Source organism: Zingiber officinale, chromosome 3A (assembly GCF_018446385.1).
Source record: "Zingiber officinale cultivar Zhangliang chromosome 3A, Zo_v1.1, whole genome shotgun sequence".
Lineage (NCBI taxonomy): Eukaryota > Viridiplantae > Streptophyta > Magnoliopsida > Zingiberales > Zingiberaceae > Zingiber > Zingiber officinale.
The window spans coordinates 149,958,394-149,980,319 of NC_055990.1; the positions used below are offsets into that span (position 1 = coordinate 149,958,394).

The 21,926-nt window shown below is 37.7% G+C and overlaps 1 protein-coding gene across 1 annotated transcript in view; it reads left to right on the forward strand.

Annotated features, from left to right (window-relative positions):
- The first annotated feature begins 479 nt into the window (after nucleotides 1–479).
- Nucleotides 480–21,926, forward strand: part of LOC122052787 (rhodanese-like domain-containing protein 7) — a 29,419-nt gene continuing 7,972 nt past the window's right edge. Inside the window, exons 1-3 of the mRNA XM_042614494.1 lie at nucleotides 480–947; nucleotides 5,666–5,917; nucleotides 6,044–6,142. Coding sequence (XP_042470428.1) covers nucleotides 519–947; nucleotides 5,666–5,917; nucleotides 6,044–6,142 — 780 coding nt within the window. The 5' untranslated portion in view covers nucleotides 480–518. The remainder of the gene's footprint in view (nucleotides 948–5,665; nucleotides 5,918–6,043; nucleotides 6,143–21,926) is intronic.

Consider the following 21,926-nt stretch of genomic DNA (forward strand, 5'->3'; position numbering starts at 1 on the left):
AATCCACCAAATCAACTTAATTTTTTTTTATCTTTACACCTATCTAATGAATTTAAATTTTAATCACTTGTGTTTGATAATTTAATTCTCATCTACAATGAGATGGTAACTTGCTCATGCGAAATGAACTCAAACCTTTTTTATAGTATTCCTAGAGACTCAACCAATTTAGAATCAGCCCTTCTTGGATCCGTCCCTGATGCAAAGGCTGAATTTAAAAGTCAATAGCAACTTAATAAGAAAAGCTTGAAAGACAATTCTTAAATTAAACTTATTTTGATTGCTTTATCTTTTTTATTCTACATATTCAGATCTTTTAATTTTGACATAGACGGTGTGAAAATTAAACCTTCGGACTCAGATTACTTTATCTGACTATCTTAAATGCCAATCTAAATCCCATATAGGTACCCAATTATTTAATGGGCCAACTTCTGTAGATAAGTGGGCCGCAAGATGGCCCGTAACGACATTAGATGGAACCCCCTTCTTCTGCTCCAGTGGCGAAACGCTACCTCATGTCATCTTCGCCGCCGCTCGCTCTCTCCACCGGCATCCATTGCAGAGGCGCCACAGCCGCCGCCACCGCTCTACTAAGAGTGTTCTCTCGCATGTCATCAGGCGGCACCTCTAGCCATGCTAGATTACCTTTCGCCGTGGCTGCGGAGGCTGAGAAAACCCTGAACCCTTACCTGCAGCACCACCACCACCTTAGCCTATCCAGCACTAGCCAATTTCTTCCTAATCCTAAGTTCTTCCAGATTTCAGCTCCTCGTATTACCGTGGGGGTTTCCGGGCGGAGCATGTCGAGGTCTGTTTCGAGCATCTCCTCTGAGGCGGCGGATGGTTCAGCTCCTCCTCTCGTTGTTCTTTCCTTTTATAAATTTGCAGATTTTCCGGATCATGCCACAATGCGGAAGCCGCTGAAAGAGCTTTGCGAGGATGTGGTGAGCGCAAAGATATCACCTTTTGGGCCATTTACTATTCTCGCATTGTTTGACTTCCACTGATTTGAGTGTTTGAAACTGTTTTATTTTTCATTTTTATGTGAACACAATTGATATTTGCCTGACTTTTACAGGAGACGGTGAGGATGCGATCTTATTTGTTTTGCATATATTTTCCACCATGATCCATCTTGAGCATATGCTACATGATCTTATTCGCCTGTATGCATGTTAATGGTAACTCTGGTGATAAGTCATGATTAGTAAATGGCTCAAGTGAATCTAGACTGTATTCCATATATTATTCCTGATTAGAACATTCGCCTACAATGGTGCATACACATCCCAAGCTCATTTGCAAAGATCCTAAGTTGATCACTTGAACATGTCTAGTCTATGAGGGTAAAAAAAACATAGATATATAGGACATGATTCTCAATAACCATATGGTGGTACAAAACTGAATCCATTGATAGTTAAATACAAGGAGTGAAAGAATGTTCTTGTAAAGGAAGGTAAGCTGAAGCTAAGTTTCCATGTTAACCCTTGAACACTGTTGAACTTAATGCGGGGTTAACAAATTCTAGATTGCTAGTTGTAATTTATTACTGAGAAGGGTATTGGTATTTATCGTTTAAGCTATCAATGACTTAGTTGATAATTTTGGTAATAGGAGTCCAACCATATGTCTGGATACTTAGTTTTCAAATTGCTTTGATGATGGTTGATATATGGTTTTAAACAGATAATACATCGCATAGTACTCAACTTTCAGGTGATGCTTAGTAGCATGATTCTTACCAACACTTCTATCTCAGAATATGTTTTTGTTCTTGACAACTATATCTTGGAATGTGATTTTAGCCTTGACAATCTCTTCATCCACGAGAGTGTTGACTGTATACATGCATATTAATCTATTTCTAAAGCAGCGGAAGTATTTATTTATATATTCTTTTATGTTTTTAATTTACTTTTCTTTTTAAACACCAATAACTAATTATCTAAACATTTATAATCATATGAGCATGTTAAGCATAATTTTAAATTTAAAAAGTCATGATATCAATTTCCAACATAAGCATGAATAAGTATTAAGTAATCATGCAAAACATTAACATAAGATAGGTATAGTTCATATCAAGCATAAATTAACATAAGCAGGTCTTTTTCCTTAGCCGAGCCACCACCACACATATCTCTTGCCCCTCCTGTTGCTCCCTTAGTTTATCCATCCTTTACCTTTATCTGCGGTACAAGGAAAGTAAACTATAAGCACACAGACTTAGTAAGATTCTTTCCTACTCACAAAAATCATGTATCATAGCATAATCACATAAGCATATAGTATGGAGACATAATCATCTAAAACATCATATCATGTAAAAGAGCATCATAACATATCATATCATATCATTCTATATAAAAACATCATGTCATACCTATCATATCATGGAAGAGCATCATGTCACATATCATAACATAAGAGAGCATCATGTCATATCATATCATAAAGAAAGCATCATGTCATATCATATCATATCATAAGCTATCATATCATAAAAGTATATGCAAGATGTCTTTCAAAAACATGCGTCATGTCATGTGCAAGATGTCTTTTTTTTAAAAAAATATCATATAATACTTAAATATAATTTCAACATGAGGGCCCGGCTATGTACCACATAACATAAATGCGCGCAATCCCTAGGACGGGGTAGCTAGTCCCGAACCTGCTAGGGAACTAGGTCCGTACTACGTCCGTCGACCTAGGGGCCAACTAAGGAGCCCATCCCTTGGACACTAAGGTCCGATACAAGCCACATAAAAAGTAAAGTAGCATGTCATATTTACTTATCATATCATGAAGAGTGCTCTTAGTCCCAACTAATAGGGAAGCAACTCTTAGGCCTTTACTTGTCATATCATAAAGAGTGCTCTTAGTCCCAACTAATAGGGAAGCATCTCTTAGGCCTTTACTTGTCATATCATAAAACATGCATACTTGAGCATATAGCCCATCATAAGAGTCATTATCATGCATGATTCATAAGCATACATAAATGAGCATATGACATATCATAGGGAAACATAATCATGCATGGAAAACATTAACTAGCATCTCCTAATTCATATCATAGTATGTGAGACATATAGTAAATCATAATTGGGTCTCTAACCCTAATTCCATGGAGTGGCCAAAACATGCAAGGTATTGTCCTAGGTTACAAATAACATAAAAGCATTTGAACCCTAAACCAACTTCATAACACTTATTATAAAGAACATCATGAGCATGTTTAGTTTAGGTCCTAGGTCCTTTAATCTTGTTATGGCCGAAACTTGCCAAGCATGAATCTAGGTTACAAGTAACATGAAAGCATATGAACCCTAAACCAACTTTATAACACTTATCATAAAGAACATCATAAACATGTTTAGTTTAGGTTCTAAGCTTCCTAGGTCTTTTAATCTTGTTATGGCCGAAACTTGCCAAGCATGAATCTAGGTTACAAACAACATGAAAGCAAATGAACCCTAAACCAACTTCATAACACTTACCATAAGGAAATCATGAACATGTTTAGTTTAGGTTCTAAGCTTCCTAGGTCTTTTAATCTTGTTATGGCCAAAACTTGCCAAGCATGAATCTAGGTTACAAACAACATAAAAACATGTGAACCCTAAACCAATTTCATATCATATATCATAAGGAACATTATGAGCATGTTTAGTTTAGGTTCTATGCTTCCTAGGTATTTCAATTATGTTATGGCTGAATATTTAAGGAGCATGAAACTAAGTCTAAGCAACATACAAGCATAAGAATATCAAGCTAACTTCATATCATATCATAAGGAAAACCATGAGCATGTTAGATTTGATTTTTAAGTTTTCTTAGACCCTTAATCTCATCATGGCCAAACCCCTAAAGTGGGATGCATCTAGGTTCCAAGCAACATGCAAGCATGAAAACACTAAGAAATCTTCATACCATATCATAAGGAAAGTCATGAGCATGATAGATTAAATTTTACACTCTCTTAGGCCTTCATTTCTATCATGGCCAAAATCCTAAAACCCTAAAGTGGCATGGATTTAGGTTCCAAGCAACATACAAGTATAAAAACACTAAGAAATCTTCATACCAGATCATAAAGAAAGTCATGAGCATGATAGATTAAACTTTAAACTCTCCTAGGCCTTCATTTCTATCATGGCCGAAACCTACTAGGCATAGATCTAGGTTACAAGCAACATAAAGAAGAAAAAAAAAACATTAGAGTTCTGAACAGAACTCATATCCTAAGTTACATATCATAAGGGACATTATGAGCATGTTTAGTTAGGTCTTAAGTTTTCCTAGGTCTTCTTTTCATACCTTGGCCGAAAGTTTAAAGAACATAAATCTAAGTTCTAAGCAACGTACAAGCATAAGAACACTAAACTAATCTCCTATCATAGGGTACATATCATAAGAAACATAGCGAGCATGCTTAGTTTAGGTCTTAAGCTTCCTTAAGTTTTTTTTTTATACTTTGGTGGCCGAAAGTTTCAAGAAGCAACCCTAGATTTTTAAGCAATCTAAACTCATGGAAAAACACATGAACTACTTGTACTATAGGTGAGGGTATATTTACTTCCTCTTGCTCGGTTTTTCTTAAAAGAAGGTACCCTTGTGAAGAGGAAGAAGGAAGCTTCTCCTTCTAATTTTCCCTTTTGCTTCTCCTCAAGATCTTGCTTGTAAGGAGTAGATTTTGAGGACTCCTTCTTGTGAATTAGTTTTCTTAGGGAGAAAACCTTAGCTTGGATTCGGAAATGGGAGAGGGGAGAGTTTTAGGTCTCGGTGGAGGAGGAAAAAGGAGAAAGAAGGAGGAGGAAGAAGAAGGAGGAAGAAGTAGCCAACCTTTCTTTCCCTTCTCTTCTCTCATTCCTATTTATTCTCAATGAGGAAAAAAAAGGAAACATGTCCCAATTCATCCCCTTGATTCCTCTATTCCCTCACCCTCATTCATTCTCACGAAAATAGAAAGAAGAAAGAAAAAACAACAACTTGTCTTTGTCTTTTGCTTGCTTCTTCTCTTAACCAAGAGAAAGAGGAGGAAAGCTACTTGACATTTTCTTGCTTCCTTACTTAATCATACTCTTACTTTCAACTACAATTTCCATTCCTTGCTAATCATATGTCATTCATGACTCTATTGGTTATCATACACCAATTTAGCTTTATCTATTGTGAGGGGTTCAAGGTTCAAGCCTTAACTTCTCTCTCTTTTTATTTATTTATTTAGTTTTTTGTTCTATTTCCCTTTTCCTTTTATTCTAGAAGAGAATACCCCATATGTATAGCTAAAAATTTCGTGGGTGTTACATTGACACTGTTGAAATGAAATTTCATACATTTATCAATTTCAGGAATAGCCATTCTTCATAATTTCTTATGCATGGTATGGGAATATCTTGTGATCTATACTATCAGAAGCATTGACATCTCTATGGTATACCAAATATATGGAATAGAGAATGATGATATTATTTCCCATTCATGTAGTTACATGTTATTGTCTACAATTGTGCCATATTCATTCAAATATTCCATGTGACTATGCTACTGTATTGTGTATGTCAACATCACCAGGAAGATTTTTCTTTCTTCTTGTTGCAAGTTCCAATTTTGTGTAAGTCAATTTTTGTCTCACATGGCAGATTCTATTCAGCGTGTTTCAGGAGGTATCATACTTGCACCAGAAGGAATCAATGGCAGCATATGTGGCACTCCAGAATCTGTGGAGAAGGTTTTGAACTTTATTCAGGCTGATGAGCGGCTAAGAGGCCTTAGATTAGTAGAGTCACCTGTTAGCCCTGAGGATGAGGCTATCCACCATGGACACACTAGCGATTCCCCTCTCGGAGCAGGGGAAGATGCACCTTTTCGCTGGGACCATGTTAGAGTCAAGCTGAAGAAAGAGGTATTGCTAACTGATCTTGAGATTCCCCATTCATTCTTGTGTGAATTGAGGATAGCTACATAGTATTTGTTTGCTATATCAGGGATTTACTTGCAAAACTCATGGTGTGATGATTTGTTCCTTCAGATCGTAACTTTTGGAGATCCAAGAATAAGGCCTACTAAGATGGTGGGTCGGTATGTAAATCCACAGGATTGGAATGCTTTGATAAGTGATCCTGATATTGTGAGTTGTTCTTTCTATTGCTTAATTTCTTTGCAACTGTATGATTTTATGTTGCCTTGAGATGCTATGTGCGTTTATCTTGTCTTCAAATAACCATTTTGTTAATTGACTTACATATTTCTACATTATAGATGGAACAATTGGAAACAGAAAGAGGTCAATAGTAAGCACATTTTTCTGAATCACAGTTAAATAGAAAAATACTCCTGTGTGAATATGAAAAGGAAAAGAGAGAGGATTGAAACGAATAAGTAATTTTTTATACTTTTTGATTCTTGCCTAAGCGATCTTTGTTTGCATTCTCATTTTCATCAAAATTGAACCTAACAGAATTAATTAGAAAGTTTCATAGAGCTTTCTCTCGTTTCCCAAAAGAAAAATAAATAGATCTAAGGTCATGGTCAATATTTTTTATTATTCATATATTACAAATGGACAAACAATATTTTGTTGCTCCTTTTTTTTTGCATTTTTGTATTGGATATACAATTGTAATGTTATTAGGCACATTGTATCGTTGAATATGGGTGCTCCTATATAGATCGTGGTATTTGATAAATCCAATTTTGTTGTGAAATGGGTACAAATAAAATACTGAAATCCCTTTCTACTAGTATAGGGCAACTTGGATCGTATTTCACAAGGAATGTAGCAGGTGAATTCTAATCTTAGGATTACATTTATTTATGAATGGGGGTTTGGGTTTTCATTATTGCAAACGCTAGGGCTAAACAACAAGAATGGAATTAACTGCAACTAATAGAAAGGTAAACAACTAAACTATGAACACAAGCAATTCATGGAAATATGAACTATGCAATCTAATCAAACCTAATCTTCATGCAACATCTTATCTAACCAACAATGCTATGTAAACAAGATTTTAAGGAAATTAAACTAACTTGAATGCATGACTATTGTATCACAAACATAACCGAAATTGGATCAATCCTAGTGCAACAACTAAGAACTAATGAAAGAAATCAAGACACCTATGATATCCTAAACTACTGCAATATAGGAATCAAGAATTAATAGTAACATTAAGAACTTTTAAATGCAAATCAACACCACTATTACAAAATCTCCAACAGCAAGTTAAGCAAATACAAGAGGTAGCACGAGAAATAAAAAGGCAATTTGCATGAATTTGCCTCCATCAGCTACTTCAAAGGAATATCTGGAAGCACTTGAAAATACAGAGACTATTAGTAGTCCTGCTATCGGTTTTATCTTCGCTAAAGAAGCTGCAGTAAAAAATATAAATATGCAGAATAATACTATTATTGAATTATTACTGTCTATCAATACGAAGCTTGATCTAATTCTCAAAAAACCTGTTGAGACTAACAATCAGGTTGCAGATCTTGCCAAACAACTTGAAGGATTAAATCTTGGAAAATCCAAAATCAAGAAATCAGAGCCTTTCTTCGTTTATAAAGATCCGTTGAAAATATTAAAAGAAGAAAAGGAGAAATTAAGGAAGAAAGATTCTGAAGAAGCTAATGGCAAATAGCAGGAGGCCTAATATCACTGAAGCAGTAACTGAAGTTTCTCAACCAGTAGTATCATCCCAAGAAGATCAGATACGAAGCTATAGAAGAATGGCAAGACTAAGGCATGAAGCACAAAGAAGATTTTCTGGGCGAAGAAATAATGCAAGGACGCTTGAAAGTCAACTTAATCCAGAAGCGGAACTTGAATTATCTCAGCAAAGGAGAGCATCTCTGGTACCTGCTGAGACACTCTATAGTACACAATGGTCTTAACCAAGGCATAGAGTTTACCAACATTATTCAGAAACCAGAATCTTGGTTACAGAAGGGCAACAAAACCTACCATTAATCAATCCTGAAAGCTATTCAATTCTCAGACAAGAAGGTATGCAATTAATCCATCTGGGATTAGTAATGATTCGTATACATGCCCTTCATTGCAGAAATGCAGGCACTAATGCACTTGTGGTCTTACGAGACACAAGATGGAGCGATGACAGATCTATTATTGGAACAATGGAAATAGATCTATCAGAAGGATTTCGATATAACATTTAAAATGTAGCAGAATACCTTGCTAGTACAGGAATCAATGCGGTGCCAGCAACACCTAGAACAATAGCAGAGCTACAAGGAATGAGGTGGATACTTCAACCACCTCTAACACCACAAATTTGGAATCCACAGGTTGTACGAACAACTACCCTGATGGATGGATCAATTTCATTAGCCTTTTCAGGATATCAATCCACAGGAAATCCTAAGGCTAGCAGGTTTAATGAAAAAGATATTGAAGACATTCATGAAGAAGAATTTGCGGGTGTTCTTATTAATGAATTTCCTAAAGGCAAGAAATACAAGACTGGAAGATGGGATACCCTTGGGCAACCAAGTGGTAAGTTCGATTATTATGTTAATTATGACATTCCAAAGGGATTTTCAAATATTGAACTTCCCCCTCCAACTGGATGGGATGATGAGGAAGACAACAATGAGCTTGTTTTCCCAAGCATTTGGGAAGACACGCCCTGGGAGGAAGACCCAGAATTCGACCCAAATGACTTAACACCACCAGATCTTGAGGGACAAGGTCTAAATATTGAAGAATACGAAGATGAAGAGGATGGACCGGAAACATATTTTCTGGGACTTCAAAATCAAGAAACTGATTATCCAGTGCAAGCTCCACTACACCCAGATCAACAACCAATAAATTGGGAAAATTCAGATGCAGAATCAAATTTATATTGGCAACAGGTTGTTCAGCATGTTGAACAGATAGAAGCTCAATTACCCTTGGCCAATGGTTGGTATGACCCTACACCACATGATGCAACTGTTGAAGAATTCCTAGACAGAATACCACAAGAAGGGTATGAAAGCCTGTGGTATGAAATATATGAGTATCCAGAACAAAATGAAGAACATCAAAATCCCAATTGGGTAAGTGAAACCTCCCAATTAACTGATAATATTGCAAATCTTAATATTTATCAGGATACAGAAGAACAAGAAGTAGCCCATGTTAATACAGCACAATTACAAGCACTGGAGCAATTGGAATATCCAATATTGCGAAGACTAATACAGAATACAAAGGAAAAGGCTTTTGCTTCAACTTCTGACTCGGCTATCTCAAATTACAAACAGCCAAATGAACCATTGATGGGGCAAATCAACTATCCGCCAGCACAAGGAACAACACCTCAATTTCCTGATAATGGGCAATATAAAGGCAAATTCAAAGGAAAACCTATGGAACACCAGACATGGATACTCCCTTCGGCACAACAAAATACTGGAGCTATGCTCGTCTTACCAGATGATATAGGTCAGTATCATGATGTTATTTCTCGATGGGAATCTATTACTAACAATTTGGTGAATGAACGTACCTGGCTGGATAATAAGCAAAAGGTACAGTATATTGAAAATCTTCTGGGAGAAAATGAAAAGAAGATGTGGATTCAATGGAGAATGATGTATGCGCAAGAATATGAAGAACTAATACAAATGGCAGGAGAAATCCAAAATGTATTATCAGCCATAAGACGATTTATTCTACTTGAGGATCCTTACCAAGGTACGACAGTAGAACAAGATCAAGCATATATTGATCTTGAAAGACTTACTTGCTCTAACATGAAGGATATATTCAATTTCTTAAATGATTATAAAGTGTTAGTAGCAAAGTCAGGAAGGATGTTCATCAATCCAGAGCTATCAGATAAATTATTCAGAAAGCTTCCACCCTTAATAGCAAATGACGTCGAAGCAGCCTTTAAGGTACGTCATGCGGGTAATCAGATTGGAGTTATGCCTAGAATACACTTCATTTATCAATATTTAGCAGAAATATGCAAACGAGCTGCTATCCAAAGAAGTGTTAAAGATCTGGCTTTCTGTAGTAAAATACCCATTCCTGGTTATTATGAAGGAAAGCAAAAGAAATATGGCCTACGAAAATCAAAGACATATAAAGGAAAACCACATGATACACATGTTCGGGTATTTAAAAAGAAGAAAGCTGAATAGCAACATAAATGTAAATGTTTTATCTGTGGAGAACCAGGCCATTTTGCAAGGGATTGCAAAAGAAAAACAGGAAACATTGCTAGAGCAGCTATAATGGACCAACTAGATTTATCTTCTGATTATGATATTCTTTCTGTTGACTTAAATGAACCTGATTCTGATGCTATTTGCAGTCTTTCGGAAGGAGAAGTAGGTCCTATTAATTACGCTGAGTATGCTCTAGATGATCTACAATGGGAAGGAGTCTTTATGATGGGAGATGAAGAATGCGGATGGCGATCACGAATCTATGTTGGTGATCTAATGAAAAACTGCAAGCATACTTGGGAAGAAAATAATATTATTTCTGATACAAAGTATTTTTACTGCACTTTTTGCAAAATGATTACTACTGATTCTATGCGTATTCACTGTCTAACTTGCAAAATGACAGCATGCCCATCTTGTGCTAAGTATTACTTGCACAAAGTAATTTCTTATAAGGAACCCCCAGTTATTCCTCCTTACCCAAAGCAAGAAGAAATAATTCAAGAATTACTGGATTATACCCAACATTTACAGGCATGTCTCAATAAACAAAAGGGGAAATCTATTATGATTCATGACACAGAAGATGATGAAGACTTTGAAGACAAGGAATTTATGCCTTCTTATCTGGGGAAGGAAAAGAAGGAGGTAACATTTAATTTTCTCAAGGTCAAAAAATTAACTGCAACGGCAAAAATTCCGGAAAGGCGAACTGAAGGAGCAGCAGGATATGATCTCTTTATTGACCAAGACATAGAAATTCTTGCTAGAGATAGAAGATTGGCAAAAATCGGAATAAGTATTGAATTTCTAGAAGGACATTATGCAAGAGTTACCGCAAGATCCGGAGCAGCAATCCACTTAAAAATAGATATTGGAGCAGGAGTAATAGATGCTGACTATCGAGGTGAAATACAATTATTAGTTATTAATCATTCTAATAATGCAATTTCACTTGAAGCAGGTGATAGTATTGCTCAACTTATCTTGGAGAAAATTATTACCCCTCAAATAGAAGAAGTGGATTTTTTATCAGCTACTACCCGAGGAGAAGGATCTTTTGGCTCTACAGATGCTAGAAAAGAAGTAGCATTTTCAGCTCCAACAAAATCTTTGCTGAATAGATTATATAATATGGAAATTATTTTTCAAATTCCTAGAATTCCGGATACCAAGGTGCAAGCTATCCTAGATACTGGAGCAACCAAGTGTTGTATTTGCAAGGATACTCTTCCCGAAGGTGCTTTTGAAGAAATAAACTATAAAGTGGTATTTTCTAGGATAAACTCACAACAAGAGACAAAGAAAAAGGTTAAAGATGATATGATGACCATAAGCACTCATAAATTTCAAATTCCTTTTACATTCCAGCTTCAAATGAAATTAAAGGATGGAATTAAGATGCTGTTGGGATGTAACTTTATCAGAACAGTAGCAGGTGGATTAAGAATTGAGGGATCTGAAGTAACATTCTACAGAGGCATTACAACTATTAAAACTACTCCAGATGTCAATACCACAGCACATGCGATACCAGAGCTGGAAATGGAAGAAGAAAAGTTCATAACTCTAAATGAGGAACTCAATTCTAAGGTATGCTACGGGCTTAATATCAACTTCTCATTACAATTTGCACCTGTCATACAAAGATTGAAAGATGCTGGATATATTGGTGATAATCCCATTTTGCATTGAAAGATGCTGGATATATTGGTGATAATCCCATTTTGCATTGGTCAAAAAATAAAGTAATGTGTACTTTAGACATAATTAATCCGGACTTGACTATTCAAGATAAGCCACATATTACACCTGCCATGGAAGCTAGTTTTAAAGTACATATTGATGCTTTATTATCTCTCAAAGTTATCTGACCAAGCAATAGTCGGCACCGAACAATGACTTTCATTGTACAATCAGGAACAACAGTTGATCCAGTAACTGGTCAAGAGAAAAAGGGGAAAGAAAGGTTAGTATTCAATTATAAAATTTTAAATGACAATACTTATAAAGACCAATATTCGCTGCCAGGCATTAATCTTATTCTGAAGAAGATAGGAAATAGTAAAATATTTTCTAAATTTGATCTTAAGTCAAGCTTTCATCAAGTAATGATGAATCCAGATTTAATTCCCTGGACAACATTCCTGGTTCCACAAGGTCTTTATGAATGACTAGTAATGTCATTCGGTCTTAAAAATGCTCCAGTTATTTTCCAAAGAAAAATGGACAATTGCTTCAAAGAATATGAAGAATTCTTAGTAGTATATATTGATGATATACTGGTGTTCTCTGCGACAGAAGAAGCTCATATCCAACATTTAACAAAAATGCTGGACATTTGTGCAAAGGAAGGATTAGTCCTATCACCTTCAAAAATGAAAATAGCTCAGCCAGAAATTGAATTTCTAGGAGCTACGGTGGGAAATCGTAAGATAAAATTACAACAGCATATTATTCGAAAAATTATAGATTTTGATGAACAAAAGCTGCAAACTCTGAAGGGGCTTAGGTCTTGGCTTGAGATTCTAAATTATGCCAGACCATATATTCAAAATCTAAGTACTTTATTAGGCCCTCTATATTCCAAGACATCACCAAATGGAGATCCAAAATTTAAAAATTCAGATTGGGAAATTATCAGGAAAATCAGAAAGATTATCCAAGAACTCCCGGACTTAGAATTGCCTCCTATTAATTCTTATATTATCATTGAAACAGATGATTCAATGGAAGGATGGGGAGGAATTTGTAAGTGGAAAAAATCAAAATATGATTCCAGAAGTATTGAAAGAATTTGTGCGTATGCAAGTGGCAAGTTTCCTTCTGTAAAAGCGGCCATAGATGCAGAAATACATGCGTGCATGGAAGCTTTATCCACTATGAAAATACATTATCTTGATAAAAAGGAGATCATTCTTAGAACTGATTGCCACGCAATTATAAAATTCTTTAATAAGACCACTCAGAATAAACCTTCACGGGTGAGATGGATATCTTTTGTTGACTATATAACAGGAACAGGTGTGGACATTCAATTTGAGCATATTGAAGGATCAAATAATGAATTAGCAGACGCCTTGTCTCGCTTAGTTCATTATATGATAACTATTCAAGATATCCCTAATAATCAAGAGGAGCTATTCATGATAATTGATGCAGCAGTTGATGAGACCAAAGATGCCTCACTTTTTATCGGCCCGGTCTTTACCGGGCCGCATCTACCAGCAGCAACATTCACCGTCGGGCACACGCCAGCCTCATACCGCACCACAAAACATGCGAGGACCGAACGAGCAGCAGCCATGCTCGCGATCAAGGCTGCGCTCTACGAGGCACGTGCGGCGAGGCGATAAGCACATGCAGCACCGCAACATATTCAACGAAGATTGCCGAAGCGAGAAAACCGAGTCCCGAGGCACAGGCGGTGGCAAAAGATACGGCATTTTATTTTTGCGAGGCCACCGATTCCCGAGGTTGTTAACAACCAGACGATCGCTCCGAGCACCGTGAGACAGATCGGTCACACCGCCCTTGGGAGCCGCACATCGGTTGTTCAAGAAAGAGCCGATTATTCCTTGCATTGCAGCACAAAATAGCCGCACCATGCCCCAGGTTCCTGAAACCAGCAATTGCACCACTGCGCCAAACCCCAAGACGCTGCACGTAGCATTTCTCGAAAGACCCCTCTACCAGATACATGCCTCTTGATGAGTTATTCAGCCTGATACCGAGCCTGCGAGACACCACTGCTTGCACCGCCTATAGATCGCATTTCATCGCAGATAGCGAGCAATGTTACAGCAGTTCGACGACGACGCCAGACACCGTATTACCAAGTTAACATCAGATCGCACACATCATTGAGATTATTCCGACCAGCATCGATGCCAAGACCCCAGATGTCGTCGAGCCTCGAGAGCAGTCATACGTCACACCAGGCCGCGAAGTACGCGTTCCCATCGAGCGCCATCAGATTGTCTCAACCGTGATACACCACGTCGAAATCCCCAGCCCATCCCACCCCAGTTAACAAGAACCATACTGTCCACCTAGAGCAGTGAGACGTCTCGTTAGTCAGCACATCAGCCTCGCCACTGTCTCTGCCGCCGCTTCCGCAGCATTTTGCTCCTTACGCCTTCACGCAGATAGACCGCTCCACGCCGCAGAAGATGCTCGCCTCTTTGTTTATACGCCCAGAGTCGCAGACCATTTAGTTCTTCTTCCCTTATCACTCAAGACGCCCCATTGCACGAACCGCGCCCAGCCCAGCACCCAGCCGGCATCTCAATCAAATTGTCGCTGTCAACCCGGACAGCCGGCGAGCAACAGCGATCGTTCACCACCGATCACAGCTCAGCCCTCCCATCATCCAATTACGCGAGACCCGCCAGTGAGGATCAGAATGACCATCAGCCGCCCGGAGCCCACAGTCACAGCTCGATACCGAGGAGCCGGCCAGACCAGCACTGCCCGGACTGCCAGCCCGCTGAAACAACCACGAGCGATCGCCAGAAGTGCAGCCTGCCGCTCTTCTCGAGACGCCGACTGCGGAGCAGAGAGACAGAAGGTTCGATGAGCATCGAGCCGACCAGAAGCTCACGCATTCACAACGAGAGAATCACACAACACGAATTTATACCGAGCCAGACAGCAGACGCCGGCGCCAAGCGCAGTTAGCTCGTTCGCCCAGCCAGGCACGGAACGGAAGTCGATCAGACGCCGGCACGATACATTTAATAGTAACGCGAGGGTCTCATTACCCCGCAGACGAGTCGCCGAGCACAGATTATTACCGACGAACGGAAGGCGCAACACAAGCCAGTCAAGATCGATACTTGTTAACGGCTCCTAGTCAAGATCGATACTTGTTAACGGCTCCCAACAAGTATCGATCTTGACTAGGAGCCGTTAACAAGTATCGATCTTGACTGGCTTGTGTTGCGCTCGTTGTGCCTTGATGCTGTCCAGATAGTGCTCAGCGACTAATGCTCTGCTGACCAACTCTTCGCCAGTCTGGGGCTGGTGAGTTCCACTACTCACATTAAGTGCTATCACTGGTCTCAGCATCCTGAGCATCAGTCTGACTCGTTCCTTCTCCGTACTTACTAGCCCTGGGCAAAGACAAGCTAGCCTATTGAATCTTTTAACTGCTTCTTCCACGGGCATGTCACCTTGTCTGAATTCTATAAATTCCTCATAATGTTTGTTGGTGATCCGTTGGCAGAAGAATTCTTCGTGAAACTCTGTCTCAAAGTCAGCCCAGCTCATCTGATTGACTGCTCTCTTGCTTTTAACTCTCTCCCACCACATACGAGCATCTCCAGATAGGCAGAAAGAGGCACACTTGACCTTCTCGACTCCGCCACCAAAAGCTTCACGGTGTCTCCAGTTCAACCAAGCCCCGAGCATCCTGTGGCTTACGTGTTCCCGAGAAATTTCTCTAGCTCACCTTCAACCATCGTGACGTACGCTTTGTCTTCTAGGTGCCACCTGTATACTGCCAGGAACTCGCCACCACCGAGTCTCCACATCGATAGTCGAGGAGTAGAGGATCGGTCACGATTCGCCATCAGATTGACGATCACTTGTTGCTGCTCCGTCACTTGTCTCTGGAGTTGAGCAACAACTTCAAAGAGATTTGGTTCAGTTGTTCTGGGCTCTTCGTTCTCCTGTGCTCGATCTTCAGTACGGGGACGTCCTCTTCTTGACATCTTGTTATGTAAAAAGAGAAAAACTAAAATCATCTCTATTCTTCGTAGACATATATAAATAAAAGAGAAACAAGAACTTCTATCTTACTTAAGCACATATGAGCAGATCATCTATATTGCAAATAATTAGGAAAGACATAAAAGAAGAACTTAAATACTTTCTTACTTGAAGACGGCAAGGCTGATGCTGATGTGTGTGTGATGCCAAAGAATAGGAACTGCTCTGATACCAACTTATAACGACCACCTTTCTCACTACTCTCTAAAGGTGCCCGTTACATAACTACTATAGATTCTTACTTAACTAGTATAACAAACTGTACTTAAATTTTTCCAGAAAACTTAAAATTTCGACATAGTGTATACAGTTCAGCAGGACTAAAATACAATACAACACTCCAAATTCGGAACATGCACATATAACTCATAATAGCAGAAACATATGAAACTATATCTTAATGCAAACACAAATGTATCTACTTACTAAACAAAACTCATCTTGGCATGCGATCTAAAACAAGAATAATCTCAAATGACATGGAATATAAGGTACAATCCCAAATGTTTCTTAACCACTGAAACACGGAAACTTAATAATGCCCCAAGTTTCTCCCATAGTCCTGGCATCATACATCATCGAACACCTCCTTGTCGCCTTCCTTCACTATAGCTTTTCCTTTCCTTTATCTGCAGTAAGAGGAAATGCAATCTATAAGCAAAATTGCTTAGTAAGCGTTATCTATCTCACAAAAACTCGAATGTGTATGTAAATATACTGAAATCCAAGAACTGAATGCTCAGAAGAAAATACTACATATGCTTATCTAATAGCAAAAGAACAAAGCATACTGGAATGCTAAACATGTAAAGCAAATCTATACAATCATGCTAGCATAAAGAACTAAATTTGCTGAATTTTAAACCTATGTGAAACTTATTTCACTTGTTTAAAATTTTATACTTTAATACTTTAAAATAATAATCAACTCTTTTTTCTTGGGCCCAGGCTTAGTACCATTGCACGCTCCCTAATAGAAACTGAGGTAGCGAGCCATCAGTCCTACGAGGGTAAAGACCTCGGTCTTACCAGGGCCGAGACCTCGGAAACGGTCATCTGGATTTGTTTAACGACAACCTCAGAAGTCGGGTATTAGCCTCTTAAAAAAAAATAAAATACTTGTTATCTTTTATTACTTCTAATATATAATGCCTCAGACTTCGAGTTTTTCTCGCTTGTCTTGCTAAGTCATATGCTGAGGTTTTTATAGGCTAATTAAGGAGGCAATATGTTAAGACCGGGGGCACATTATGTGCCCCATCGCATCTTATCATATCACACCTTTTACAGCTGCCTCTTATTCATGCAAACTTAATAATTAAGCTTTTTACAAAGGAACGGCTCCCCGGGGCTCAGTTCCTATTAAGTTTACAGCTATCTTCGTGCTTTGATAAAGCATGCATTGCTGTCCCTTCCTTTTCCGAATGAACTTTAATAATTGAACATAGGCATGTATAGCTTCCTACTTTATTGATGAGTGCTGCAATAATATCATAAATCGTACCGGCCAGCTGGCTTCTGATAAAAAGTGAGGCATCTTTGGTCTCATCAACTGCTGCATCAATTATCATGAATAGCTCCTCTTGATTATTAGGGATATCTTGAATAGTTATCATATAATGAACTAAGCGAGACAAGGCGTCTGCTAATTCATTATTTGATCCTTCAATATGCTCAAATTGAATGTCCACACCTGTTCCTGTTATATAGTCAACAAAAGATATCCATCTCACCGTGAAGGTTTATTCTGGGTGGTCTTATTAAAGAATTTTATAATTGCGTGGCAATCCGTTCTAAGAATGATTTCCTTTTTATCCAGATAATGTATTTTCATAGCGGATAAAACTTCCATGCACGCATGTATTTCTCCATCTATGGCTGCTTTTACAGAAGGAAACTTGCCACTTGCATACGCATAAATTCTTTCAGTACTTCTGGAATCATATTTTGATTTTTTCCACTTATAAATTCCTCCCCATCCTTCCATTGAACCATCTGTTTCAATGATTATATAAGAATTAATAGGAGGCAATTCTAAGTCCGGGAGTTCTTGGATAATCTTTCTGATTTTCCTGATAATTTCCCAATCTGAATTTTTAAATCTTCGATCTCCATTTGGTGATGTCTTGGAATATAGAGGGCCTAATAAAGTACTTAGATTTTGAATATATGGTCTGACATAATTTAGAATCCCAAGCCAAGACCTAAGCCCCTTCAGAGTTTGCAGCTTTTGTTCATCAAAATCTATAATTTTTCGAATAATATGCTGCTGTAATTTTATCTTACGATTTCCCACCGTAGCTCCTAGAAATTCAATTTCTGGCTGAGCTATTTTCATTTTTGAAGGTGATAGGACTAATCCTTCCTTTGCACAAATGTCCAGCATTTTTGTTAAATGTTGGATATGAGCTTCTTCTGTCGCAGAGAACACCAGTATATCATCAATATATACTACTAAGAATTCTTCACATTCTTTGAAACAATTGTCCATTTTTCTTTGGAAAATAGCTGGAGCATTTTTAAGACCGAATGACATTACTAGTCTTTCATAAAGACCTTGTGGAACCAGGAATGCTGTCCAGGGAATTGAATCTGGATTCATCATTACTTGATGAAAGCTTGACTTAAGATCAAATTTAGAAAATATTTTACTATTTCCTATCTTCTTCAGAATAAGATTAATGCTTGGCAGCGAATATTGGTCTTTATAAGTATTGTCATTTAAAGTTTTGTACAATGAAAGCCATTGTTCCTGATTGTACAAGAATAAGATTCTTTCCTTTTTTTCTCTTGACCAGTTACTGGATCAACGGTTGTTCCTGATTGTACAATGAAAGCCATTGTTCGGTGCCGACTATTGCTTGGTCTGATAACTTTGAGAGATAATAAAGCATCAATATGTACTTTAAAACTAGCTTCCATGGCAGGTGTAATATGTGGCTTATCTTGAATAGTCAAGTCCGGATTAATTATGTCTAAAGTACACATTACTTTATTTTTTGACCAATGCAAAATGGGATTATCACCAATATATCTCGCATCTTTCAATCTTTGTATGACAGGTGCAAATTGTAATGAGAAGTTGATATTAAGCCCCGTAGCATACCTTAGAATTGAGTTCCTCATTTAGAGTTATAAACTCTTCTTCTTCCATTTCTAGCTCTGGTATCGCATATGCTGTGGTATTGACATCTGGAGTAGTTGTAATGTCTCTGTAGAATGTTACTTCAGATCCCTCAATTCTTAATCCACCTACTACTGTTCTGATAAAGTTACATCCCAACAGCATCTTAATTCCATGCTTTAATTTTATTTGAAGCTGGAATGTAAAAGGAATTCGAAATTTATGAGTGCTTATGGTCATCATACCATCTTTAACCTTTTTCTTTGTCTCTTGTTGTGAGTTTATCCTAGAAAATACCACTTTATAGTTTATTTCTTCAAAAGCACCTTCGGGAAGAGCATCCTTGCAAATACAACACTTGGTTGCTCCAGTATCTAGGATAGCTTGCACCTTGGTATCCGGAATTCCAGGAATTTGAAAAATAATTTCCATATTATATAGTCTATTCAACAAAGATTTTGTTGGTGCTGAAAATGCTATTTCTTTTCTGGTGCCTGTAGAGCCAAAAGATCCTTCTCCTCGGGTAGTAGCTGATAAAAAATCCACTTCTTCTATTTGAGGGGTAATAATTTTCTCCAAGATAATTTGAGCAATACTATCACCTACTTCAAGTGAAATTGCATTATTAGAATGATTAATAACTAATAATTGTATTTCACCTCGATAGTCAGCATCTATTACTCCTGCTCCAATATCTATTTTTAAGTGGATTGCTGTTCCGGATCTTGCGGTAACTCTTGCATAATGTCCTTCTGGAAATTCAATACTTATTCCGATTTTTGCCAATCTTCTATCTCTAGTAGGAATTTCTATGTCTTGGTCAATAAAGAGATCATATTTTGCTGCTCCTACAGTTCGCCTTTCCGGAATTTTTGCCGTTGCTATTAATTTTTTGATCTTGAGAAAATAAATGTTACCTCCTTTTCCTTCCCCAGATAAGAAGGCATAAATTCCTTGTCTTCAAAGTCTTCATCATCTTCTGTGTCATGAATCATAATAGATTTCCCCTTTTGTTTATTGAGACTTGCCTGTAAATGTTGCGTATAATCCAGTAATTCTTGAATTATTTCTTCTTGCTTTGGGTAAGGAGGAATAAGTGGGGGTTCCTTATAAGAAATTACTTTGTGCAAGTAATACTTAGCACAGGATGGGCATGTTGTCATTTTGCAAGTTAGACAGTGAACACGCATAGAATCAGTAGTAATCATTTTGCAAAAAGTACAGTAAAGATACTTTGTATCAGAAATAATATTATTTTCTTCCCAAGTATGCTTGCAGTTTTTCATTAGATCACCAATATAGATTCGTGATTGCCATCCGCATTCTTCATCTCCCATTATAAAGACTCCTTCCCATTGTAGATCATCTAGAGCATACTTAGCGTAATTAATAGGACCTACTTCTCCTTTCGAAAGACTGCAAATAGCATCAGAATCAGGTTCTTTTAAGTCAACAGAAAGAATATCATAATCAGAAGGTAAATCTAGTTGGTCCATTATAGCTGCTCTAGCAATGTTTCCTGTTTTTCTTTTGCAATCCCTTGCAAAATGGTCTGGGTCTCCACAGATAAAACATTTACATTTATGTTGCTGTTCAGCTTTCTTCTTTTTAAATACCCGAACATGTGTATCATGTGGTTTTCCTTTATATGTCTTTGATTTTCGTAGGCCATATTTCTTTTGCTTTCCTTCATAATAACCAGGAATGAGTATTTTACTACAAAAAGCCAGATCTTTAACACTTCTTTGGATAGCAGCTCGTTTGCATATTTCTGCTAAATATTGATAAATGAAGTGTATTCTAGGCATAACTCCAATCTGATTACCCGCATGATGTACCTTAAAGGCTGCTTCGACGTCATTTGCTGAGGTAATACTCACTTGATATTATTACAATACCAGTGGAAATTTTTACAAAGCGTGGATACAGGGATCGTCTTGAGTATGGGCTAGGATAGCTCGTGAACTCAAGAGAAGGCTAAAAACCAGACTAAGTAAGACTTCGAGTTTTTCTCGCTTGTCTTGCTAAGTCATATGCTGAGGTTTTTATAGGCTAATTAAGGAGGCAATATGATAAGACCGGGTGCACATTATGTGCCCCATCGCATCTTATCTTATCACACCTTTTACAGCTGTCTCTTATTCATGCAAACTTAATAATTAAGCTTTTTACAAAGGAATGGCTCCCCGGGGCTCAGTTCCTATTAAGTTTACAGCTGTCTTCGTGCTTTGATAAAGTATGCATTGTTGTCCCTTCCTTTTCCGAATGAACTTTAATAATTGAACATAGGCATGTATAGCTTCCTACTTTATTGATGAGTGCTGCAATAATATCATAAATCGTACCGGCCTGGCTTCTGATAAAAAGTGAGGCATCTTTGGTCTCATCAACTGCTGCATCAATTATCATGAATAGCTCCTCTTGATTATTAGGGATATCTTGAATAGTTATCATATAATGAACTAAGCGAGACAAGGCGTCTGCTAATTCATTATTTGATCCTTCAATATGCTCAAATTGAATGTCCACACCTGTTCCTGTTATATAGTCAACAAAAGATATCCATCTCACCGTGAAGGTTTATTCTGGGTGGTCTTATTAAAGAATTTTATAATTGCGTGGCAATCCGTTCTAAGAATGATCTCCTTTTTATCCAGATAATGTATTTTCATAGCGGATAAAGCTTCCATGCACGCATGTATTTCTGCATCTATGGCTGCTTTTACAGAAGGAAACTTGCCACTTGCATACGCACAAATTCTTTCAGTATTTCTGGAATCATATTTTGATTTTTTCCACTTATAAATTCCTCCCCATCCTTCCATTGAAC